At 35.7% G+C, this 27,754-nt stretch overlaps 1 protein-coding gene across 1 annotated transcript in view; it reads left to right on the forward strand.

The window, feature by feature from the left end:
- Positions 1 to 27,754, forward strand: part of GPHN (gephyrin) — a 215,333-nt gene that overhangs the window by 142,041 nt on the left and 45,538 nt on the right. Inside the window, exons 10-11 of the mRNA XM_009883501.1 lie at positions 19,222 to 19,264; positions 22,606 to 22,743. Of these exons, the coding sequence (XP_009881803.1) occupies positions 19,222 to 19,264; positions 22,606 to 22,743 (181 nt within the window). The remainder of the gene's footprint in view (positions 1 to 19,221; positions 19,265 to 22,605; positions 22,744 to 27,754) is intronic.

The raw sequence follows: 27,754 nt of genomic DNA on the forward strand, positions 1-27,754 counted from the left end.
CTCTATTTTCGACTTAATCCTTCTGCAGATTATCTCACTATAAGAAAACATTTCCTCTGGGGAAGAAAGTGCTGAGTGTGTGTGAACATTTAAGAAGTTGTGAAGTGATTCAGATTTCCTTAGTACTGTTATCTAGAAGAGCAAATAAAAAAACACAATGCTAGAAAGGAACAAAAATGTTTTCATTTTATGTATTAAATTTTCAGTGAAGAAAGAACAGCAGTGTAGAAGTATATAATGGAGACATAAATGAACACAGACAAATTTGACTGTCAGATTTTCCTGGAAGTGGTATTTTATATTTCAATGAAGAATTATGAAGTACACATTTGAGATTGAAGAATATTCATGAGACACTTTTTACGAGTACCATGTTCTCTGCTCAGTCCATTATAATACCTAAGTCAGCAAGTGGTCACTAATAATTTATGTGGAAATTCTTGCTGGATTCATCTTTACCACACAAGTGTATCCAAACTGCTGTACAGATACTAATTTTGTTGCCGTCTAAGAAATTTTTACTGGGGCTTCTGATAATTCATTTTTCCACCACTAGAAAAAAAATCAAGAGGAGATTTTTAATGCATTTATAAGAACCGTGTCTTTTTGAATTTTGTTTATTAGGCTACTTTTACTCTTCACAGCCAGTTGTCATCAGATCATTATTAATCTAACAAAACGGGGAAGGAAAAAAAAAAAAAAAACACCAAAACTAGAACTCGGACTACTCTTTGTAATTGAAACATGAAATGTTTTCAACCAAAAGAAAAAAATTTCAGATTTGTTAGGAAAAGATATCCTATAAATAACTGGAGATTCCTTTTTTAATACTTGAGTTATGTCTGAGTGATTAATAGTATAGAAAAATGGGTATCTTGTATTAAAAAAAAAGTGTTTCTTAATCAATCAGTCAAACTAGCATTACCAACTAACTTGTGTTTGTGCTGAAAGCCTTTGATAGCGGACAGTGTCTGTCAAGAATCACAGCACTTTACATTGCTTAGGGACATAATCTGCAGATTTCTACTGACCTATATCTGGCCGTTAGTCATTTAACTTTGCAAGTTATTCTGGTTTTGGGGGCAGCGAGGTTGAAGAAAAGCCTCCATTGTCAAAATGCCAGTTCTGAGCATCTAAAAACATAAACACAGGGAAGAATAGGGCCACTAATGGGTTTTACAGACTTAGAATAAAACGAATAGTTTTAAATGAAAGAGATTGGTAAAGCTTCATCCTAGAATACCTTATTGTCAGTTATTTAGAGGACGAAGGAGTGATAGTTGTCTCCATATTTATAGATTCACCATTAGTTTTAAATGTTTTATAAATACAGTACTTTTTTTTTTTTTTTGCGCTTTTAAGAAGCTTCCACCTTAAAAGGCACAAATTTGGAGTTTCTGAAACAGCTGGTCATGGAAACTTAATGAACCCCCTGCTATTACCTCAGTGATGGAACCACCTATACAGAAAACCTTCTGAGACCCATACTGTTCCACCATTTCTTTTTTAACAATGTTTTCTTTTCCCCACTGCACAACCAGGCTCGGCTCCCTTCGTGCTCATCCACCTATAGTGTTTCTGAGGTATACTTTGCACGTGTTCTCTCACGCAGTCGACCTGCTCGCCCATCACACTTTTTTTGGTTTTATTTACTTTTTTCTTTTTTGCATTGCACTGTGCACAAGTGGGGAAAAATCAGCTGGGGGGGGGCAGATTTTGCATGATCAATCTGCAGCCATGTTCAGCATGGTTTTAAAATCACTGTACCAGTCTGGGACCACCATGATGTGTAGTATAGCTCGGCAACTGCTACATAACATGTAAGCGTAAAATATATAATAAAAGCATCCTTAATTATGTCTTACATTAAAATAAAAATAATACACTTACAGATGTCCAGGCTGCAAAATGCTTCACTGGTTAGTCTCACCTGTTTTCAGCCACTGAAACTGGAAAGACTGTAAAGATGGCCATCACGTTACAATTGCTGATTACCTGCCTAGATGTAGGTAGCTTTATGGTACCTGAAGTTCAGTATTAATTCCCAAAGCTCTGGCTTGGGTCACTACCTGCCAAAATGCATCTGCTGTTGTGAATACTTCCCTATCAGCTTCATGACAGTCTTCTATAATAAGGTATAGTACCATCTTAGCAAGAATTGCGAAGAAAAATACATACAATTGTAATTGAGATGGGACAAAAAAGGAAGATGTTAAGATTCACAACATCATGGGATAAAAACAGAATTTATAAAATACTGTCAAATTAATGCCATGACCCACTGTGTAGAGATTAGGCTTCAGCATATTATTATAATTGATTAATGGATTACAATTAAAAAGATGGACTTGAGGTTTTCTGCAATACTGAATCAGTCTTGTGCATATACAGTGTTTTATTCTGTATTTTAAAAGAATCCCTTAAAGTTGACAAGGTCTCTTAAAAAGATGACAGCTTGCTCTATCTCACACTGTGGGCCAAGTTCTAGACCTGATATGAATGTTCTAGTATTGAGCATCATACAAAATGCAATCATAAGGAGCTCACCTACTCAGTCACTTTGTCCCTAAGCAGGAAGATCTGTGTTTAAGCAATACCTTGCTGATTTGTGTCTAATTTATTCTCAAAAGTTTCAGCTTCTCAAGCAATCATTCCTAGCACTTCCTTATCCTTAGTAATAGGAAGGGGTTTTTCTAGTTTCAGTGTATGAGCAGGCAAAAGATCTAATGAAGTTTTTAAGAAGAAAGATGCTTACCAGTTTTTCTATCCTAGATAAATAGTTGCTGTCTGGCTCAACCAGGAGACCAGTAGTTTTATAGACAATCAAGTATGTGTTCTTAAAAGCACCTGATACATATTCTGCAGTTTGTTGTGCCTTGTTACTGTATTATATGAAAGCCTCACTGTTTTTATTGTGATTATCATCAAAACACAAATATGGAATAAATAAGGGATTCTATGCTCATACACATACAAAGACACTTTTTTCTAGGCTAATGCAGAAGCAAGAAATTAGGTTTAGTGTTTACAGATGAAAGACAAATGCCATCCTCAGTCAGCCAGCCCTTCTTCTGAATGATCTCTATGAAATTAAGAAAAAGCACTGGATCAACAGGCGTTTCAGCTTGATGACGCTTTGTTTCCAAAGAATCCAACTGTGATAGTTCACATCAGCACAAATGGTGAACATGCTCTTACAGGTTATGAAGCAAGAAAGCCACTTTCGTGGAAACTGGACCCTTCTTGCTTTGCCGGCAACTTCAGCCATTTGTCCTTTTCATGTTCTGGAGGGATCATTGTGTTCAAAAGAAATACAAACCAAGGTATTGTGGCTGGCGTATGGGTCTCCTGCTCGATGAGATTCCAAAAACTGTTTTGCCTTCTTCAAAGCTCTCAGGCTGTAGTACCAATTAGTGATATGGGAACAGTGAGATTCTACTGCAATTGAAGAAGAAAACTGCAGTATTAAGTGCATGGAAACTTAGTGAACACTCCCCACAAAGGATAGCTTTGCAATTTGTAGTAAAGAGTCTGCTAGCTGAAGTATCAAGGTGGCACTACGAGACTGTACAAGCAATTTGTCCTTTATACTCCATCCAAAGGGAAGATCTTCATATCTGAAATGTGGATAACCTGGCTGCCTGGTGAACCGGATCTTGTGATGCAGTTAAAAAATTTCCAGCTGATGAGATTTTTGTGCTTATGAAACATGCAGCACAAGACCTAGACTGCCATCTTTTAAACTGAAAAATGAAGGTGTTAAAAAAAAAAAAAAAAAAAAAAAGGATACGTTCTTCTCTGGTGGCAGGATAGCACCCTGTGTATTTTTGAACAGACCATTTGAGCCAATGATACATCCAAAGGAACAAATCAGTTGTGGCAATTGTATCTATTTGAAGAGGCAAGAAGGGATTGGAGATTCTCTGGGGTCCATAAAGGAATTGTAGTGTAGTTTTTAACTTTGTAAGAGACTCTTCATTCAGAAATACAGCTTAATGTCAGGATGCACGTCCAGCGATGCTCAATGTCATCTGCTGTTATTTTGGAAAATGTGAAAGGCTGCTATAAGTAAACAACTTCCTGACCTCTAAATGATATAGAAAATCTCCCGAACTGAGGCATTGTTAAATCGAGTCCAAAAGCCTGCCATTAGTTTTGATCAAGGGGAAGAAAAAGAGTAATGTTGTACTGCGTAATGTCTCATATCCAGGGGGGGGAAAGGACCACGCTTTTGATAGGATCTCAAGGTTATTTCTTGTGTCTACACCTATTTCAGTGGTTCTTATTCCAAGAAAAACTTTATCTTAAGCACCAAGTTCAGAGCTTCTTAATTTTATATGTTGAAGTCATCACCAAATAGTTTTGGGCCTTCAGAGGACGCCAGGAACACAGAGGTGAGAGAAATAGAATCAGTGCTGTGGGAAGTCAGCTGAACATGCCTTCTGACAAAGGTACAACAAAAGATAAAAGAGAAGATAGCCTAATGTAAGCAATTTCTGAAGTCAGTTTTTCAGAAATAGACATTGTAGATTCAAAATGAGAAATTTCCTTACGATTTTAATTTTTGATGAAAGCTCTGGAATTGGATTAGCTCCTAGAGCTAAGAAAGGAAAGTGAGTGGTACTATTCAGGATTTTTTTCTGCTGTTACATAGAAGGTCTTTGATTGAAGAAGTGAAAGATCTTCCAGCAGAAGAGAAACGGGATCTGTGCATTCTGCATTGTAGAGAATTTGCGGTAGAATTTGCTGCCTTTTTTTTTTTTTTTTTTTCATAGAAAATGTCCTTGTAGAGGCTGTTTTGCATCTCAGAGTCCAATAATTAGGAAAAGCTTCTTTTCACCTGTTCCTTTTCATTGTCACCAGTTGCACTGGTGAAACTGTGGATGGGGTCAACTGATGCCTATGTATTTTAAAGTTTTTTAAAACTCTACTTACCTTTAGGTACAGAAAGGTTTTCATAGTTTGTTGAACTCCAAGCTCTACAGAGTAGCAGTACTATCTACCTGCTTATCCCCAGTCAGCACTATAATAATTCCACTTGTCAAGAATGAGGTGCTGTCTTTGGTTCAATTCAACTGAACCAAAGTGAGTTTCTTTAAAATTTATTCCCTTGTGGCAAGATAAGTAAAGCTTTAATGCCCTAAAATGGTATAATGATAAAATATAAATTCATGTTCTCTTTGAATTTCACAACATGCAGAAAAGTTTTTCCCCCTTCATGAAAACCAGTTAGCTTCATGCCTGTAATTTTTGTAAATATTAGCGGGGCTACTTAAATGATTTTTCTAGAAGTAGAAATATTAATTAGGAATGATGCTGACTTAGCAGTTGTGCAGTATAGTATGTGTGTAATATATCTATAATTTACTTATTATCCAGGTGTCACAAACCATAGTAATTTATTCTTTTAATAGCAGTAGTTCACATAGGAAATTACTAACTAAGTAAAAATGCACAGATTGACCAATGAAGGTCCGTATTCTCCTAATTTCTAAAATTACACTTAGGTAGTATTATGCAATGGCCCCATTTTTTATCCTCATTTGTATCTCAGACTTTTTATTACCAGCATCAATCTCTCTCTCTCTCGCTCTCTTTCTTTATCTCTCTTTATCTCCCTCTCCTCTGGCTTCTGCATGCGCTATGTGTTTGGCTAAAAGCGTAATGAAGGAAACCTATTGATCTGCTTGTTCAAAGTATAGTGGCAACACAATATTTACTGCAGTGCTATCTCCTGCTTTAAAAAAAAAAAAAGTTTTTTGAAGAGGGAGACACTTAGGTCTGTAGCTTGTCATGTTTTATTTAGCCTTATTGAGTGATTACAACATGATGCCTGGTGGTGTGAAAGATCTGCAGAGTTTTATGTTAGTTTTCTCTCCCACAAAGTACATTACTTCCATTAAAATACTTTTGGAATATGTATTTGCTGCATACAGATTGATTGGATTTGATTGTATACTTAGCATTGCTAATAAAACAACAGAGACTTGTATTATCTTACCTGATAATACAAGAACAGAGGGACCCAAACAGGGAATTAAGTATCAGCAGTATTCAGAAAACAAAAGGAAATACTGTTTCCTGCAACAGGTAGTTGACCTCAGAAGTACATTCAGAGACTGCAGGAAGAGTTTAAAGTGCTCTAGGTTAAAGTATTCTGTATAGTATACATTTCAAAATATTGTAAGTAACTGAGTCTTGTTCTTTAGAACTAAAGACAGGTAAGAGATTGCTTCTCCTTCTACTTAGGCTAGTTTGAATAGAAAGTAGTGCTGAAACACCAAGAACTGCTACTCTGACGTTCAGGTGTTTACCACCAGCATAGAACCTAGAATTCAGTTTTAGGTACAGGCTGTTAAATTCATTGTTGATATATGTTGTAGATAGTAGTTGTTGACTACTTCTGACAGTCAGATTCAAGAGCATCCTTAGCGTGTGCACAGTAAGCCCATCATTTTGAATTTGCTACCTACCTGCAAATTCTGCATCCAGGACTTACAGAAGGCTTTTCTGTCTCCAAGAAGGTATGCCAGCTTCCTCGTGCTGGCTTAAGAATGTGGCAACCCCTTGTACTTTGTCATCCTTTTTTTAAATTGGGTTTCTTACTCTTGGATCCAAAATATTTGTCTCTAGATTTCTAAACAGTGGGCCAATTAATGCAATTTTTGAGTAAGTTTGTTCTGATATTATTACTTAAAACTTTCCAGAAGCAGTTTGCCAGATAAAAAATTTGGAAGAATGAATTTAACCACGGTAGTTGACTATGCAACTGTCAAATAACTGAAAAGGTCTTCAGTCAATTCTTAGGCACCCCAGAATGCTTTAATGTCAGTATTGTTTTTATAAGTACGGAAAAAATGTAATATAAAGGAAAATCCTAAGTGAATATCCATATACAATGTCTGAAACTTGAATTGCATATTGTTAAAGGTCTGTCTCTAGTACTGATTTTGAAGATCATTAGAATAACAGCAAGAAAACTATGACATAGTTCAAAGAAATGTAAAGAGATTCCAAATACCGTAGGTGGTTTTAGACTCAAGTATAGTGAGTGAATTATATGGTTTTGTTATTGGTCAGATTATTAGGCTGGTTTTGTGCTCAATATTTATGCCCTTGACTTGTACATTTTTTAAAACATTATGCACAAACTTGATTAGAGTGGCACAATGTTTATATTTTGTTACATCAATTAACTTCCGCTTCTGTAATATTAATATATCCCATAAATAGGGAAAGCATAAACAAATCAGTCCCACATAGTAATTTCTGGAACAGGATTTCCTTTTTCTTTTGTAAACTTTTCAGTCTATATATCAGATGGAGTTTTTTTTATTTATTTTTTTTCAACCCTTACCATCACAGGGTGACACAATTCAAGTGAAATGAGTTTCAGGATATGGAAGACCATGACCAATAAGAGTGGCCCTATGCCTTTATTTTCCCTAATGTAAGATCACTCCCATGGCATAAGCAACAATTGCTCTTTTTTACAATTTTTACAATTAAGGCTATGTCTTGGATAGGGGAGACAAGATGAGGTAAATGTAAGCAGTTCCTCGCCATTCTTTTCTCTGCTTTCAAGCAGAAGTCCAGCAGATAGAGTATTGGTTCTTTACATCTGACATAAATATACTGATCCATTGAAGAAAAATTGCCGCATTAAATTGAGATTGCCTTTCTCATTGCCTTATGAACTCAATATACTTTGTAGAGATGGTATTTGAAATTTGAAATAATGTTTTTCCATTAGAGGGAATGCTGAGGTTTTCATATTGTTTATGGACTTGGCTTTAATTAACTTGCCAGGTATGTCCTTAACAAGATCCTCAGCTTGAAACCAGAAAAATATCCTGATTAAAAGAAATATATGTCTTTATGCATCTGTGATATCTGCTGTTCAGAAATAAATTAACACAACAGAGCCAATAAACATCCACTAATCATTTGGGTTTTGTCCAACTGTATTGGTACAATCTACTCTTGGTTTTCTGTGTTATTTTTTTGCAGTTGCTAATAGAACAATGAGGTTTCCAATAAAATTAGAATTTGTAGATATTTCTCTTTCAAATGTGAACAGGAGGTCAAAGCTTTTATTTGGCAATTACCATTTAAAGAATTACATTTTTTTATATTGCATTTTGCTTTGCTAATAGTACTACCTTATTCTAGGCTTAAGAAAAATGAATAAATTAAAATTCTTACTTTTATAAAAACATGGTTTCCTCAATGCACATTAAAATGCAAAACTTTAAAGGCAGTGATCTAGTTTCCTTACTTGTAGAAAATAGCTTTGGTAGTTCGTTCTTCATTCTTGTTATTGGGATTAGTAGCTGCACAAAATGTCTTCTGCAGCATTCTCTCTGCCATACCAGAATAAAGAACTGTTCTTGCTACAAGAGATAGATGTCAGATCAAGAAAGACATTCATGACAGCTCATGAGTGAAAGTATGGCAAAACTTCAAGTTACATCAGGAAGGAGAGTGCATTATTGCAATAATCTGATCACAGTATACATTAATAAATTCGATGAATGACATCTTTGATATTTACAATAAAATTCATTTTTAAAACTTCATTAAGAAATGTTACTGTATTTGTACTTTAAATATAACTTATCATTTACCCACTGCTGAATCTCAAATTAGATCCATTATTACTTCATACATTCAAAATAGAAGCAAAATTTTACTTAATCCTACAGCTTCTGTGTGCATGGTACTTACCTTGTGACTTCTGTCAAATAAGATTATCCCTTCCTGTTAATGTTTTGCACTTATTCTTTGTTCTCTGCTAATAAGTTCAGTTCAAGCACTAAGTTCATTTACAAAGAATTATTTAACATTCAGGAGAGTGGTAAAAACTGGGATTTTGAATGGCATCTCATGTCATATTGCAGATTTTGGTTTAAACCTTATCTGTTCAACTTATCAAAATTATAATACATTTTTTCTTGATTTTTATTGTGGTAAAATGCTTCTCAGCTCTGCATTTATCAGAGAGAGAATAAATAAAATTGAAAGTGTCTATTAGGAAGCATAGGCACTAAGAAATTGAATGATAAAATCACAGCTGTTTTCCAGGTAATGTTATATACCTTTCTGTATTCTAAAAATCAAGTAATTCAGAATAATTTCCATCCTTCCCCATTTGGAACTTTAAAGTTCTTTGCTTTTTGTTTCAAGACAAGTCTTTATGTTTCAATTTTAAATGCCCATTTCTGAATTTTTCCCTTCTTTCTTCTTCCACAAAATAGGGAGACATTTCACCCTGCCTTATGGTAGAGATGTGCAATCCTTTATAAAACAAATTAGATCAAGTCAGAGAGCTATAAATGTCATTTTCCTTTTGAATGGTTAGAGTTTACATACTCATGTATGTAATCTACGCTTGCATTTTCCAAAATCAGTCTTGTCATTATTTCTCTATAATTACATCCATTAAGCAAAGGTTGTTTTCCATTTTCTTTGTGCTGTACCATACCTTGGACTGTATGGTATCAAGACTGGCTTGATTAGATATAACCATGAGATTTCTCTTCTAGACAACCACTGTTTTCTTTTTAAATCCAGTAGCAAGCTGCTCCCCAGCATACAATGTTTAGTATTTATTTGTTTGGGTTTTACTACTTAAATCAGTTTGTTTGAGAAGCCAGACATTAGTTTGTATTCTCTTAGACTAGTAATAACACTCAGTGCAACTGCTCTGTAGGTTCAGGTCGCAAAACAATCTAACTCTTCAGACTCAGCTTCAGTAATAGAATCTATGGAAAATTAGTCCAAAGTCTGAAATGGTAATAAATCAAAGTAGATCAAAGCTTCTATTACATTGCTATTATGGCTTTTGGAGTAATCACTGATGTAAAATGCCATACGTGTGATCTAATTTGCATGTATCTCTAGTGGGCAGTGTCTGTTTTAACATATGGAAATCAAATTAAATATACACAGCAGTGTCAGTATCAGTAACATACAGCTCAAATGTCAGTGGGTTCCCATCAGTGCTCCCTACCGTGTCTTCTTTCTTTTCCAGTTTTTCAAATGCAGTTTTGTAGCATGGAAACAAGTTTTTTTGCTAAGCATAATTACCATAAAGTTTTTCATTTAAGAGCTGGAGGGGAGAAAGGTTGTCCTTAGTCACAATATTTTCCATATCCCTTTCTCTTCTATGAATAGCCAAGATTCAGTGCTGCTAGAAGCCCAGCCAAATTAATACTCTGTTCTCGGGCACATAACTGCTGTGGGGAGGCTGGTGGTTGCCATTGTGCTGGACCTTGCAATCCAGACTGTTGAATTCAGGACAGCACTAAAGGAATCGTATCCTTTTGAGCCTTTGAGGCTCAAACCAAAATTTGAAATGCAAATCCTCTTCTTGCATTTGTATTTCTGATGACTTTCAAAAATGATACCTAACTTGGGTTTGACAGTATAGTTCTCAGTGCAGCGATTGCTTGATTTCAGCCTCTCCTTTCTGTAGTTTATGAACCCTCTGAAATCATCATATTATTCATCTGTGATGATTCTGGTTTCACTTTAAGGATTCTCCTTAGAGGAATACAGTCTTTGTTTCTGTCTCAACTCAAAGGCAGAAACCTAGCTCTTCATATAGTAAGTTCACCGTACTGATATTCACTGCTCAGACAAATTCACGGACTGAAGCTTTATTTTCCTTACCGTTGTTGCTCCCTAGTTTGAATCTTAACTTAAAAGAGCTTTATTCATTTTTATACTTGAAAGTGTACAAGTCTGAGGTTTTACCTGCATACTGTATACATCAGTGACTATAATATACACGATATTTAAGATTATCGTTACCTGTGTTTACTAGGTTTTGCTCTTGTACAGGAGGCCCTTCAAATTCAATGCTCCTAGCTCGAATAAAAATGTTAAGCTTAATTAAAATCAACTACTTTGGAGTTACGCCACTGCAGAAATTCTGATCAGACCACATGGAGAAACGTATGTTTTGTTCCTGCTCATATAGTTAAAAAAGTAGTCCAACCATTCACTTTAGAATGATAATAACTGTAAATATTTCCAACCAAAATTGCTGGCAAATGCCAATGGAAAAAGCTGAAATATACCTTTAAAGATTCTTTAAAAACATAAGAAATTGGGTGATGGCCTTTTGCTGACTCTAGGCCTGAAGATTTCACTGGTCAGTTGATTGGTGGCTTTTGAAGTTTATCATTGTTTTGGTTTTGTTGTTACTGTTTTCATATGGTCATCTTCTTTTAACATAGAAACACGAAGAACGTTAGCTGTGTAGTCAGCTTCCAGGAAGATAAGACTGTAATCATGAAATATGGGTTGTAGGCTGTAGTAGTGTCCTGGTTTGAGGTTTTACAAGTTTGATTCAAAATCCGTTAAAGGTCAATGGAGAGATGCTTTTTTACTCCCACAGACCTTGGATGAAAGGGATGGAGGCCCATAGCCTCAGACCAGGTAGGAACAAAAGCAGCAGAAGCTAAAAGTTCCAAACAGGCCTCTCTCCCTTCCCCACCAACATGTTTTCAGATATTGACAATAACTAGTTGTTAAGAAAACTGAATTGTGTTTGCTGGTTGTAGCAGATGGGGTGAATCATGACTACAGCTATCCTGCTTTCAGTTCAGGAGACGTAGCTGCCAGCTGGAACACAAAGCACCGTGCCATAGCAGAAGGCCCTGAATGGGTACCAGGGAAGACTACACTGGATTTTCTGCCTCTGTATTAATGCAAACTTCATGTTTCATGCTGGAAAAACTTCTTACAAAATTTTCCAGGGTACTCATTTTCTGCGTGTCCTTCTTGAGACACATACTAAGTGATGTTCACATATGCTAAGCACTCCAAATACAGTTGAAATATATGGCATCTGAGGGGCTTTGCATTCTGTAATCCAGCTGTAGTCATGTCAACTTAAGTTTAGTCTAGATGTCTCTGGGTCTCAGTTTCCCATTTGTAAAATCAAGTCATCCCTCTGCTTCACAAACATTTCGTAAAAATAAATTCCTTCCTGTGTACTAGGACATTTTATGTTGTAGAACTGAGCACAACAGAGAAATCTATAAAGAACTAAGTAATTCCCCATTCAGAAGAGAGTTTGGATAATGTTTAGTAAGTTAAATGTGACACTAGTTTTTGAACAGGGAGATTAAAATGAAATACCCTTATCTTGTCTCATGCAGAAGCCCTGCTAAAAATAATTGTGATGAAATCATGATACCTGCACGTCAAAGGAAAAATAAGAGTTGCACACATAACATAGATCTGATATATCCTAAATGTTGTATTTCAATTCAACTTGCCAATTTTGCTTGACTATATTTGAATGAAGAATTTATTTTAAAAAGTCTGATTTGGACGGTCAAGGCATTCAAGAAAAATAGTTTCAATTTTTCACAATAATGGGGAAATTTCATTGTTTTAATGCTGCATTGAAATTGGCTATTGCGGGGTCAAGGAGTAGAAATGAAAATAGTTGACGTTTCATTTAAAAGCAAAATACTTGTAACAGAAATGAAACTTTTTTAAAAGTCAGCCTTATTGGTGTGTGTCAAGGGGTAGAGAGTATTTGGTGTGCTTGAGGACAAGAATTTCTATACATCACTTATGTATTTTTAGTCCATCTGATTGACAGCAGCTTTAAAAGCTGGTTGAGCTGCAATGGACAGGGAATTTAAAAAGTCTTAATGCTGGTCAGATAGGATATAACTCAGATATCTAGCATGTACTTGTAAGACTGATTCATCAATCAGATTGCTGGCGTGTGAGATTGTATGAAAATAGGCAAATAAATGCTGTTTCTGTGGCAAAAAAAACCCCAAGGACAACAGGAATCTCTTTCTTTTGTATCTCTTCGGAAAGAAAATTAATTCTCTCTGCCTTTATTTACACTATCTACTTCTCAAACTGGAGAATATTTCCAAGACATTTGGGGATTGTTTAAGATTTTCATTCCAACAAATAAAATGTTGTTCACAGCTAATAATACAAGTAGTAGAACTTTCAATTTTTCCCAAGTGCAGCGTTCCTAGAGATTTCTTGTGTCTTGCAAATCCCAGCTGGATTCTGTTAGCACACGTTAAAAATATCTGTTGGAGGTTGTGCACAAATTATTTGGCAGTAATTTTTATGGTTTTATTTAATAAGTGCTTTAGCTTACACAAGATATGTGTCCTCTCCATATTTGGGTATGATAATCAATACTGCTTCTCTGAACAAAACCAGTATGATCTTGAATAAGCCCTGCCCAGCTCCTAAAATATCACAGAAATGTGCTGTCTTTCCAGTGTTATTCATATAGCATATCTGTATGCTGTCACATACTTTTAAAAACACAAAATCCAGCTCTTTTTTTTTTCTCATACAATGTAAACATTTCATTAAAATTCCTGTGTAGAAATAAAATCCACTTCCTTTCTCTCTGCCTCTTTTTATTCTCAATTATCAAGCCTATGCTGCCAGTTTGTGGTAGCAACTTTGCTTTCCCATTAGCTTTCTGACCAGGGGGTTACTATTTTTATCTCCTTTGTGTCATAGTTCTTCCTGTTTTCTCACTCAGTAAGGTGTTCAGCTTGCAATTTTAGTTGATGTGCAAGATTTTGTTTGAACCCTCTTCCAGTAGTAAATGTATTGATTTTGCACCGCCAGGACAAGGTCAGTTTCCGTTCAAGAGACAACGACTTATCAACATCTTATTTACATCCCAGAAAACTGCCCTTTGCCTTTTCATTTTGTTTTGTTCCAAATATAGGATAATATCCTTTTATATATATACTGCTCCTGTAAAAGGAACCAATTAATTGGTAAAAATCTGCTCCTATAATGATTTTGACTTCAAATTATTTTTTGCTTATTTCTTCCCACTGACTCCAAATGAGTAATTCCATGTGTACAATACTACATTATTCATACTTAAATTCTGGTGAGATGAATCCCACCAACAGTGCTGCTCCTTTTTAAAAATGTGTTTATGCATAATGTCTGCTGCTATTAAATTTCTTGAGCTCAGTTTCCCTTTCAGTAGTGTTCTTGGTACAACACGAAAAAACTATTTTACAGTTTTGAACTGACTGTAGTTGTAATTCAGTTGGCCATAAAGCATCCTCTTAGGATCTTGCATATTCAGCTCAGTGTAAAAGTACTGTTTGAATAGCAATGCATTCCTGAAATAGGAAGATTGCATCTTATAATAGGATTATTTAGTCCTCAATACTTCATTAAATGTTTTCTGATGTATGCGATTCCAGATACACTTTTCTTGTGAAATGTTTTTAACAACCTCATTTTTATATTCCATATGAATTCAATCAAAGTAATAGTCTCTGTTCTTCAGATTAGATTTAAAAAAATTTTTTTAATGAAACAGCCAATGTATTTCATTACATTTTTTGGTTTGCTCCTAGTTTAACCTTATGTATATTGCTTAGAATAATGGGCCAAAATCAGGTTTTACGTTATTATGCCAGTTTGAGACGTTGTTATTCATGGTTTAGTTTTATTTTATGTATTTATTTACAGATACTGATTAACGTATGTTGCACTCTTGGGGGGGGGAAAGGTATTTTAGGCAAGAGACACCATGCAGACCCCTACAGTTATAAATCAGATCCTGTGTGATTTGAAATCTGTGTAAGGCAGGCAAGTATTTGAGAGACCATTCAAATGGCATGTGCCCAGAGTATATTGTACAGAACTCAGATGATGTAATTAGTAATAAATCACATGTAGAAAAAAGCAGCAGCAGCAGCATACTTTCCCACATCACAGAGAATAAATTGTCTTCATAAAACTGCTGAAGTTCCGAGGAGAAGTTATATGAGTTATGCACTTTCTCACCGACAGTAAGTTGTAATAGGTGCAATACCTCGTAAACAGGCCTGCCTGGTGTTTATGAGACAGTTAGAGGAATAGAGTTCTTAAATTGGTAATGGCTGCTGTGCTTTGCATACCCTGCTTCCTTCATTACAGCTTGGCGAACTCATTCCCTTTGCTGTACCTTAGTCCTCTGTGTTTGTATGTATGTTTGGGTTTCTGCTGGTGGTTCCACATTCTGCATGCTTTCCTAAAAGCGGAGCAATGTGCTTTCCCATAAATGATAAAGATTATGGGTTAGCCTCCTACAGACTCTGTGTTCCCGAGAAATGGGCTCTTTCTGTTGGTGGTAACTCATGTTTTGATGTCATTGTTCTGAATTGTTCTTCATGTTGTAAAATGGAGTTGAAATGTACTCCCATAAGAGTTAGCTTTTCATATTGGGCTGGAAACTCTTCATCTCTGTGTAGCAATTTGTTTTATTATAACCAATACTTTTAATTGTACCTCCCATAATGAAGAGCTGACTTAATACTCTGTGCTAATCTTGTTATGACTTTAAGAAGGTAAGTAATTTCTCTAACCATTCCTAACAGTCATGGTAAAGTGTTAAAGGGTTTTTCAATTTTCTTTTTTTCTTTATTTTTCACATGAATTTTTCACTTGTAGCATGAACTATTCTTTGTGTCTTTTTCTATTTTTCTTGTAAAAAAATTTTTGTGAACTGATTTTTATTTGCAGCAAAACATGTCACGTAGATTTAAATAACTCCAATTTAGTACAGTCCTTGATTTCATTTTCCAGACCAATCATGATTGATAGTTAGAAATTGTCAGCAGGACTCTTTATTTTACCATTCCCTTAATTTATTTTAGAGTACTTTATTTCACATTCTATTTACTAGTTCGGCCTATGGGAGAAAGCTTACTCTGCTTTCCAGCATGATGAAATTATATCTTAAAGAACATAAAATCCAGTTTGCTTAAAAAAAACCACAAAGTAATGTGAATTGAATGCTTTGGGTTTGGTTACATTCTGCCTGAACTACGCAGGGGAATGGTACTGGCTGGTAGCCCACTGTATCTTCTGCCAAGGTACATTGTGAGCCAAGAGGTTGTAGAATGGACAAACAATAAATCTATGCTTTCCCTGTGAAAGGAGACACAGCCATAGCTTGTTATTTCTGTAACTACCTCTGAATGAGAAGAATTATAGTAAGAGAAGAATTATAGTAAATAATACTACTAATCACTCGCCCCACTCGGTCGTGGTACTATATGTAATGTAATATGGATTCCTTACTTAGCAGTAGCTGTGAAAAGAATAGAGATTTTTCGTAAATGTCACAAATAAAAAAGTAGTAAAACATACAAATAATGAACATGATAAAAGGCACTTAAAGCACATGACCCCATTTATACAAAGCTCCGTTGTTGCTAAAACTGTATGTGTTAGAAAACTGGTGGGTTTGATTCAAAAGCATATTTTACTGCAATTTTGTTTAAAAACTAACATTTAGGATGTCAATGTGCAATTCATATTAAACAAAGAGAAGTATTATGTAATAACTAATTTTGATGTCAGTTATGTTAAAACATGGTTTGTATTCTGCAGCTGTGAGCATAGGTTGGGAAACGATCAAGTCTAGCTGATCAAGCCTTTTATTTTATTATCATGGATTCCTCTTCCACAGCTGCTTTTAAAATTTGTGGGAAGCAAATTATTTCTCATACTGCATATGTTGCCCATCAGGTGAGTGATAACATGAAAATTGTAGGCTGGGTGTAAGAAATCAAAAGCAAATTTAAAGTCCTCTGTGTGCACAGAATTAAAAAATTGACCTGTTAGAGGCTGTGTGTGAAGCCAGCTGTCTTTTGTTACCATTGTCATTTGGACGCTGTAAGAGCAAAACTTTGTCAGCACGTTTTTTATATTAGAAGATTTGATCTGCAAATCTCAGCTGCTCTGTTCATTATAAATCTCTTGTTTTTGTCCATACACTAGCTCCACTATAGGTTGGAAGGGCTTAAAGATGAACTGAGGAGGAATAGAGGCTACAACTCGAGAGTAACTATTACTGCTCAAAGGAGCTGTTTTCCATTCGCAAACATTGCTTTGCGCTATGGGTTTGGGCTCCTTCTGTTCCTCCACTTTGTTGAAGACTCTCTCTTGACTTCCATTTTACTTCTTTAGCACTGTCTTTGTCTGCTAACATTTTTCCTCCTTCTCTAGTAGCTTTTATCTGTGTCCTTTGGATCACATATTTTACTTAGTTTGTTTTAGTAGATTGTTTCAAATGTTTGTGTTTTGTATTTTTGGTTTTTTGCCTTTTTCTTTAGGACTATGTTATCTCGCTGAGTTTCATTGCACAGTTTGCTGAATTGCTTGGTTATTTTGCAGCAGGCCCATTCCTCGTTTTCTCTCTTCATATGGTTTTCAGTGAGAAATAAGAGAGCCTCTTCCATTTTAAACAGTAGTCTTACACACATAGGCCCATGTCTCCTTTTGCACACTCCATCTTCTGCCTTGCCACGTCCATCCTGCTTTTCTCTCTCTCTCTCTCTCTGTCTGTGCCTCTCTCTCTTACACGCTTTCTTTCCTACCATTATACCATCTTTTTGGTCCAGAATTGTCCTTTGGTAAATTATAGGTAAATATTTACTTCCTCCAAAGAGAGTTCATGTCATGACTTTGAAATCTGGTAAAACAACTCTGGGCCAAATTTGGGCATCATTAATATTTTGTTTGCAGATTTCTTGTATAGTACTTTTGGTGGGAAGGAGGGAGGGTTTGGGTTTTTTCTGTTTGTTTTTTTTAAACAGTGTTTTTTTTCAGGGAAGGACACCATAACCCACTCTAAGTTGCAACATTACTTTCCATAAGTTATTCCATTACTATAAGTAGACTGTGTTGCTCTGTAGAATCCAATTTTTTTATGTGAATATACATTTGGGGCAAGCTGCTGTGGAACAGAAGAAAGAGGTTTAGAAGCTGGGACATAGTTTCAGCCTTAAATGGTTGTTCCTTTCTGAAGACAGCTTTTTGGGGGTTGAGTGTGTACCATTCTTCATCAATTGTTAGATCATACATATTCACTTTCTAGGCAATTTTTCTGTAACTGCAAATTGAAACTGTAGTCTGAAAGATAATATGGATTCATTCTACTTTTTTCAGCAGACAAATGTTCTGCAGAGAAATTACACCCTCAGCGTCACCTGTGCTATTCCACTTCTTTCACCACGTGTACATGGTTTTACTTTGTTAGTCCTCTCACTGAAATTTAGCAATACGTTTGTCAGGAAAGTAAGAGAGAAGGATTCCATTCATGCTCTCTCAGAGGTTTGTCTTCCCATGAAGTTTACTTTAGCTGGGGTTTTGTCCACACAGAAAGATTTTTATTCAAGTGTTATCAGCTCAGTCAGCTGAGCTGCCAGAACATAGACTGACTGCTGATCAAATTAGTTCACCTAAAAACTTGCAACTTCAGTGTTATTAGACAATGTGCTACCTTTCCAAACCTGAGAAGAATTAACAAGAGCTGATGCTTCAGTATAGATAAAGTTTAATGTGTGTTGTGTTTACAGGACTGAAACTCTTCAAAAAACAATTATTTTTTAAATCTGCATGGTAAACAGATGGAACTCTAAATATTCAGTGTTACTGGAATATTAGACCAAAGTGAATCCTCCAGTTTCCCCGGAGTCAGAATAATGTATCTGGAATAGCACAGTGGCAGCTAAGCCACTTCTAAGGAAGAAGATTTGTTGAGAAACCAGTTGTCATTCTCACACACTTTTTAAAGTAGAGTTGCACTGTGAAATTCGTACTGAACATAGCATTTCTTTTAATGAAACAGAAACAACTGAGTAAATTTGTCTGGCTCCAGCCAGGAGCTGTTTATACAGTTGTGAGTTGCTTTTACAATTGCAAAGAAGTCTTATTAAATATCTTCAGAATCAACACAATCTAAATTGAGTATTTTACCTGAAAATATCAATAATAGAATTTTAAAGCAGGTCATGATAAGATAGTTATGTTAGTATTTTGTTTAATCATAAAACAGGACCTAGATTCAGAGTTACTGTAATTACAACTGTATAAGAAAATGTGGATTTTCTGTTTAAAACTGAAGCTTAACATGTAATTTTAACCACTGTGTTCTGTGATTTTACTCTATTACTGTCCTTAGGCCATCTTCTTTCTTATTGGGGCGGTGTGTGAAATCAAATTGCTTTTATCAGATCCCGACCATCAGCTACTACCCTTCTGCTTAAATATAATTATCTCATGTAGAGTATGTAAGAATGTTGCTGAAAGTACGTATAGCCTCTGTCTTAGATCCCAGGAGCTTGCCCATTATATCTCTGTATTTTGCATTCTTGTTAACTTCTGTAGCTCATAGACTCTGTGCTTTCTCTGCAGGTCCAGTCTAGATGCAGCAGCAAGGAGAACATTCTCAGAGCAAGTAAGTACTGAAACTTGATAGCTCTATTGAGAAACTAAGACGGCTCAGAAGACAGCAAATGATAGTCAGACGAAAAGAGAATGATGTGGTTGGGACATGCTGGGTTTGCACAAGAAATTTAATAACTTAAGACAATGAAATTCATTCCAAAGAGAAAATAAAAGCATAAATAGTTCATAGTGTTCATGTATGAATGTATAGTTGCCTTTTAATTTTTTCTTCCAAGATGTTCTGATGACATGGAGGTCTGTGGTGATGTATTACTGTAAATAATTGCGTATGTGCAAGTTTTATGGGCAAAAAGAATCAATACTCAAAGACAATGAAAATGGAAATTCTATAGTTGAATATACATGATTTTTATTTTCATACCTGAGCATGAACTTGAGTGTTGGGTTACATAAAACCAAACCAAAAAATGCAAATGTTAAGAATTCAGATTTGATCCAAATAACCTATTCTTTAATTTGCACAATCCCTTTCCTTTATTTTATGTGAATCTTTCCTAGTCTAAAATTAGATCCATTGTATGTGTATATATATATAAAATAACAGGAATAAGAAGTTGTTTTGGTGATAAGAGAGAAGGCTGTCAGGAATTTTCTACCTTACGCAGCCAGTTGACTTAGTTGCTTCAAAGCTAGAGGATTATTTTGTCATACAAAATTTTGCTTAATGTAAATAGTTATTTTTGGAGCCATTTGACATTAGTGAAAGTTAACTTGGGAAGGTCTGAGGAGTTGTTTAATATCATTTACTTGTAATTAAAAGTGCCACTTAGTAATCTTAGAATATTAATAAAAATCATTTTTAGTTTGTCTCTGGGTCTGTTTAAATGTATGATACCTCTAAAAGAAGAGTTAGCATTTGTTTGTAGGAAGAAATAGGGAGAGAGAAGTGTTAGTAGTTACACATGCGTCCTTTTTCCTTTTATCATTAAGATTATTCATGCTAGTGTTAAACCTGAAGGGATTCTGTTTTTCAGTATGTATTTTCTTGGCTTCTTTTGCAGAATAATGGGTGTTACTTTCAGTGTTGGAACAAAGTTGTCAAGATTAGGGGATTTCATCTATTTTAAAAAAACTGTGTTGAAGAACACATTTCTAAGTAGATTTCAACAGAACCTTTGACTTAAGCAAATGGCATGTAGTAGATAGACACAGAGTTTTGTATCTGAAGGTGGTACTGTGGGCACCATTCGAAGCATTCAGAGCCTCTGGATTCATTCACATTTTAAGGGTTAAAGAGGTGAAATATTAGTTTCTGAAGTAGTATTTAACAGAGAGTTTTAGGTAGCAGTAAAACAAACATAAAAGCACCTAATGGCTGTCACATAAAGGTGGTTTGCTACCACACAATTCCCCCACCTTTCACTGCTGAGACATTTTTTCCTAGCATCTTCTGTCATTTTTTCCAACTTTTTCTTTTAGGAAAATAGTTTCTTAATTTATACGGTCAGGAAAAAAGTTTTTAACATATATTGTGTGGAATCTGCTGGATCTGCAGGAATTATGGTGCTGCTAAGTAGGGTTTCTTTCTCTATGCAGAGAAAGGTACGGGAAGGTTGACTGTGTCTCACAAATGCTTTTCTTTCCTTTTCCTCATTTTTATGAGGTTGCTAGCAAAATACAGGCATAATAATAGAAAATGTAAGCTTGCGAGGGCCATCCCTGTTGTTAAATCCAGGAATGCAGTTTTTCCTCTGATTACAGGTTTATCTTACAATAGTTTAATTTGGATCATTTCTCCCTAGTTTGTATATAAGAAACTCCCGTTTAAGAGTGTGAAAATTCGTAATATAGTTAAAATATATCTCATCAGCTGTTTCTCTCTTCCTCAGTATGCCAACTGCTATGTTAAGGAAAGGAATTAAGTCAGTTAGAAATTATTTGTGCTTGACAAATTCACAGTGCCTGCTTTTATCATCATGTTATATTCTAAATACATACAAAGAGATTGTTCAAATAATTTCGTCCAGAATCTTTCTTGGGACTGGAATTAGGTGGGCAGTTTTATTTGTCTCTACTTCTTCCTCTTAAAGATAGTTACTGTGGTAATGGCAAAAAAGAAATTAATGATCAATCTCCCACACAGAGAGAAACAAGTGTCAGTGCTGAAAGAAGTTTTGTATTCACAGATTGATTAAGCGACTTTCTCTTCTGAAGGAAAAACTTAAATTGCATGATTGTTTTACTATTTTTAGTTGTTTTTTATTAGAAGACTATATTTAAAGCAATAATCTATTTTTTTCCAGAATGTGAAGGCTTGTGCAGCAGCAAATGGGATAGTTAGGGAGCTGCTGCAAAGGAAAATCATGTCATTAAAAATTAGTTTCTATTATTTGTTAATGCTATCTTACTATAATAGGTGTTGCTTTAGGAATATCATTACTTATTACATATAAAACATCATCCACTTTAGCTCTCATAAATACCTCCTTCTTCTACGTAAATCCATTCAAGGTATTACTACAAATGTCATTTTTAATCTCTTTGTTTGTATCTGTTACTCTTGTTTATGTATTCCTGCAATAGTTCCCTCTCTTCAGTTGCTTATCGTCACTTTCAAAATTCTTCAAAGCTTGTTGTCCCTTTGTTTGCTCTCTCAGTACCTATCAAGAAATCAGGCATGCTGCTAGCTTCGTTTTCAAACAACTTGTCGTATTTTCTCTCAACCTGTCCCTCATACTTGGGAAAAGTAAGCTTCCAGTAATCTAATCAAATTATGCATTTAAATGTCATTTTGCTGTGGTGACTACAAAACCTTGACGACGGGTAGGATGCCCACTAGCTGGAAACACTGTCTGCTGTCCTGACTGTCGAGTGATTTCATTGTGCTTCCCTCTATCCTCCTTTCAAACCTTTTGACTCCCATCTCACCTTTAGTTTGCAAACTCACTGGGACAGTGTCCATTTTTGTTTTATGCACATGGCATGTTGAGATGTGTCTGTGGAGAACAGAATGAAGAGTGAATCGTCCTGAGTTCATACTTCATAGAACTGAGTTAGCCTCAGATTATCATCCTCAGTGTAAAATACTGCATCGTCTTGAAGGATTTCTATTTATGATTAACTGCTTTTATGCTCATCAAGACTTCTGGTATGTTTTTCATTACAAGTAAGGATATATGCTTTTGTGAACTTTTTCAAGCGTAAATTGCATTTTGTTTTAAATCTGTCTTTTGATTCTAGTTGAATACAGTGCCTTCCCAGTGTCTGACATAAATGCTGTGATAACTAACTTATTTAACTTACCCCAAAGTGCTTACTTTCAGTAAATGAACATCACTGTGTACATCTACACATTGTAGCGTACATAAACTTGGTGCTTTCTCATTGCAGGTCACAGTGCTGTTGACATTACCAAGGTAGCAAGAAGACACCGCATGTCTCCATTCCCATTGACATCTATGGACAAGGCCTTCATCACAGTTCTGGAGATGACCCCAGTGCTTGGAACAGAAATCATCAATTACAGAGGTATTTTCAGTTGGATTCTTTGTGAGGATTAGGGTGATTATTTCCTTATTTTACAACCTTCTTAAGCACTTGCTCTTTTATTAATGTTGTAAGATGTCCGAAACAATACCTTCTCCAGGTGAAACTGCTTTAGGAAGTGCCAATAATAGGAGCAGAAGTCTCCTTTTGAAGTCAGGAGAATGTCAGTTGAGCTCAGTGCTGCTCCCTGAAGGAATCTGTAATGGAACTCTAATTGAATATATAAATGAATTTTCTTAGGATCTGTGTTATATGCAACAAAGCTAAAACATAGAAACCACCATTTGCCTCAGTGGTTGATTTAACACTGGACTTTTGTAGATGCCAAGTAGCTCCAAGTTGTACTGTGATCATTTAGTCTGCTCTGTTACTGTAGGAGATTCTCACTAAACCAGCTTTCCAATCTGAGATTAAGGATCAAATCAAAGTGATTATTGATTCCAGGTCACATTTTTCGATGTCTGTATCTTTAACATTCGTCTCAGTCTGGTTCTTCAGATCCTGCTTGGCCTACTAGTAATTCCAGGTTTTGCCTCTTCTTATATTTCTCTTTCTATTCTACCACTACATTGGATCGTTTTCTGATACTTACTTGCATTTAATGTTTGATTTATTGAAACTTTATAGTCAACTTTACATTGATGTATACAGTGAAGTTTTCTTAAAAGGCACCAAACAGCAGGCAAAATGTCAGACCTAGTGACTGTGTCTATACTCATAAATAAATGGTGATAGGTGAAGTCATTTTCTGTCCTTAAAAGGAATTAGCAGGGCACCTCTCATGTTTATTCAGCAAAACTGTCCTCCCTCTGGAAATAGTGTGTTCATAATGCTTATTTAGGCGTCTCCCTTGCTTCTGCTGTCCCTTAGACCAAGCCTGGGCATTTTCTGGGAGAGTGTTCTTGGCACAGAACAAAACCATGATAGGAAGCATGCTGACAAGTAATCCTAAAGTAGATAGGGAAGAGGAAACCTCCTCCAGGGATTCCTCCAAATTTTCCAAAGGTAAGGTGGTGAGCAAAGAGATAGTGGAACCACGAGCCTCAAGAGGCAAAATGTTTAGGACATTGGTGGACTCCAGGTCGCAGAGAGGCACAAATGGTTTCTGAATGGGATATTCTGTCTTCCGGCATGAAAGTTCAAAGTTTTCATGCTCTTCATCAAATCTTTGTGCTGCCACAAACCTGTCTTCATATTGACATACTGATTTAGCAGACTGTATGTAGAATCACAGCTGTGTGTTTAGTAACTCCAAGTGGAGATCAGCACTCCCCTGTGCCTTGGTAGCAGGAAACAGATCTCTGAGAAGATGCTGCATATCCTGCATTCAGAACAGCACCAGTACTGGGTCAACAAGGAATATGCGTATTACTCCCTGCACTTTCATAATGATATGCAGATTAGAAGAAGGCATTAGGGCATAAATGCTTGAGCATAGCTATTAGATCTTTTTGGATAGCTGTCAGTTAAATGTCTTTGCTAAGACAGCCCTTTGTGGACAATATGATGAGCCACAGTATTAGGTACATTTAGCCCACATAGATGCTATGTACGCAACACTCAACTCCTGAAAAAAAGGATATAACTATGGCATGTACCTTCCTGAAAAATAAGCACAGCATATGTTTGTTTTGCTACATAAGGTACTGTTATGATACTGTAGCATTATTATTCTTTTTTACATGAAAATGGGTTTGATTTTTTAAACCTCTAGTGCAAAACTAAGCAAAGAAATAAGTTCTTGAATTTGGGTTTTATTGATTATAGGGAAAAACAAGTATTGATAAGCTGTTATTTTTCGCTTTTTTGTCCTTGTTTCTATAAATTTGTCTTATTGTCTTGTCTTTTTATCTTTATTTTCATTTTTATCCATCTCTCTATCTTTTACACTTCTGGATTAAAACTTACATACTGTGTCACAACACTTTTGTGTTGCTGCTGTTGTGTTTCTCGACAGAAGCTGTATTTTCCCTAGAAGTTAATAAAACGTGGCTAAAAATGTTCTTCTGGGTAGACAGAGAATAAGCATAAGCCTCACATGCTGCATGTATGTTGATATAGATAACAATAACATCACTATCTATTTATATGTATACACCAGTCTTTGTGCAAACATATTTGTATGAACAGTAGGTAGCAGCTTTTTCATATACTGATTTGCAAACTTCTTCACTAGAACTATGGTGAAATCAGACACAGCACATATAATTTCCTGCTGCAACATGGTTTGGACAAGCTTTCACCATGTAATTTATTTTAATATGAAAAAACCTTCAAAATATGGGCTAAGTAGCAGTTTTGTGTTAATAATGATAATGTTACCATACCAATAACAGTGATTCTATTCAGATTGCATGCTCTTCAAAATGTGCTTACAGAGATAGAATGGAGGTAATCGGTCTTGGCTAGATACTTATATTCTCTATAGCATTCTATATACTCTAATTTGTCAGTTCTTATTCCACTACTTGTCAAGATCATTAATAAAGATATTAAATGGGAGTGGCCCCAACACTGAGCCCTGTGGAACACCACATGTAGTGGTGTAGTCCTGGAGGTCTGAATCCTAACTATCTGTACTGAGAAAAGCACTACTGTTCTCTGTTTCTTTATTTTGTGGGTTTGTGTCTTGAATTAACACTGACCTCCTGAAAATTGTCTTTCAGGAGCACAATTTCTCTGTAAGGAAAGTGAAATGTTTAAAGTTCTAGGATTGCAATTTATTTCATTAAGAAATTACCTAATTAATTTTAACCTGATGTATTTACATTACTAAACACATAACATAGTATTCATCCTCATAAATAAAGGTGCTGAATGTTACTCTGTACCAGTAGCCAGTACAGTCCTGATTTAATTCTTGATTAAGTCAAGGCATGCTGTAGTCTCTCAAATCTATTCTCTCCTAACATAAGGGGGAGGATGAGTACAGTTATCTTTTGAAACACGACTTTCACAATGGTAAGTGTGAAAGTGCCATACAAAATACCATAAACCAGAGGCATCTGAAGCATCTTTCCCGCCCGCCATCATCAATATCTGGTATGAAGCCCCCATTTAGCCTTTTATTCCAGGTAAAAGAAGTTACCTGAACATTGCCCCATGGGTATATAAGGCTAATTTTTTAGACAGCATGATAATGATTATTCTTCTGAAACTAAGAAGAGGCAGAAGTTTAATTGATACTAAAAGTACTAAGAATAGGCAATCCACACTTTATGGGCTTAAACCTCAGAACAGAGCAGTTTTTCTGATCTAGTCCAAGAGCCCTGTAACTTCTGCAGAGCTTGGACATTTTTTTCCACGTCTTATTCATTCTGAACTAGGCTGATTATTTTGATAGCATTGCTTTTTCATATCACACTGAAGTGCAATATTTTCAAAATGGGAGCAAATCCATCACCTCTAGTAGAATACCTGTCTCACTGCTTCATCCCAGTACCAATACCCTGAGAAATCAAAATTCTTCACAAAACTGTACCAGTTTCACCAGCTAAGCTTTAGCAAATAGCCAATTTGAAAAGTGAATTTAATGTAATTCTCCATTTTGTGTTAGAATGAGAAAGCTATGGACATCACAAGGGGAAGTTTGATGACATTAAAATATTTCAGAACATCTTTTTTGAATTACAATTAATCAAAATAAGGTCAAACAGTGTATTTCTAAAATAATTGCTCAAATAAAGGAGAGTACATAGGTACTTCAGATTGTCCTTTGGTTGCTGACTTGCTTCATTTTAAATGCCTACGGCTTCAGCAAATAATTCTTGCATTTTTCTCCCCTTAATGAAATTCATTCCCGCTACTGGCTGGCCATATATTCCCTTCAAATATTGCATGGCAGAATGCCAGGAACATACTGTTCAACTTTGCTCTAATTGGTGTGATTTTGCATGCAGACAAGAAGTAAAATGAAGACACAACATGCCTGCTAAAATTAGAAGCCTCACTTTTGTATGAGATTTTGTGCGTCTATGAACAGAGGGTATTTTTACTAGGCCTTTGATAGCTGCTTTTTCTATGCTATAATTTAAATGTCTGTGTCTGCATTTCTTTTTTCAGTGCAAGTGTACAAGCTTTCATGAGCTTTCTAATAACTTCTGTATTGTGCATCACAGACAGTGATGTGCAGCGATGCACAGATGTAAATAGCCATCTCAAAGGTGCTTTTCCAGTTGCTTTAACAGGTCTTATCAGTATTTTCATGGCAATACCTATTTCAAAAATGCAACATAAATTTTCATCTCAGGCTGAAAGTTGATACATACGGATGTGAGCACAATGATGTTATAGTTATTATAATTAATTACAAACTAAATCACTTTGTGGTAATACATAAAATATAATTTCCATTATAATACCTCTTCACTGGAGCTGAACATTTTCAAATCAAGTAGGTGCACTTTTCAACAAAACCTATCCATTTAGTGTGCAATGTTAGGTCTTTTGCCTTCCCAGCAAATACAGAACCACATCAATTTCCCTATCTGTAAAACAAGAAACACACTTTATGTACGTCTTTCTTTTTTGGCATGTCTGAAAGATCATAATCTATAAAGTGCATATCCACACAAGTTCTGCTGGCAGAAGTATTCATGCATCCTCTCATTCCTTCACACTTCAGCTGGATATTGCCTTCTTGTGCCACGATGCACTCCTAGGAGCAGTGACCCCTATTATGAGATGAGCTTCCCTTCTTCTACTTAGACATACTGGAATCAAGCCGAGCTCAGTAGTTCTGACCCCTGTGCCCCTTCCCAGTCCATCTAATCACACATGTAATAAATCATCTTTATCATTTTCCCACTGTATGAAGGGATAAGATACATATTTTCCACTCCGTTCCACATCATACTAAAAAAAAAGCTCTTGCTGGCGCCATAAAAGCAAGCAAGTAGTGCACACTTGACTGAGGGTGAAGTAAATCCTATCAGTCTCTACAGGGAGGCTGAGCCAAATTACAGCTCATCAGTCATAGTTGCTAAGTGAAGGG

This window comes from Charadrius vociferus, unplaced genomic scaffold (assembly GCF_000708025.1).
Source record: "Charadrius vociferus isolate BGI_N301 unplaced genomic scaffold, ASM70802v2 scaffold34, whole genome shotgun sequence".
NCBI lineage: Eukaryota > Metazoa > Chordata > Aves > Charadriiformes > Charadriidae > Charadrius > Charadrius vociferus.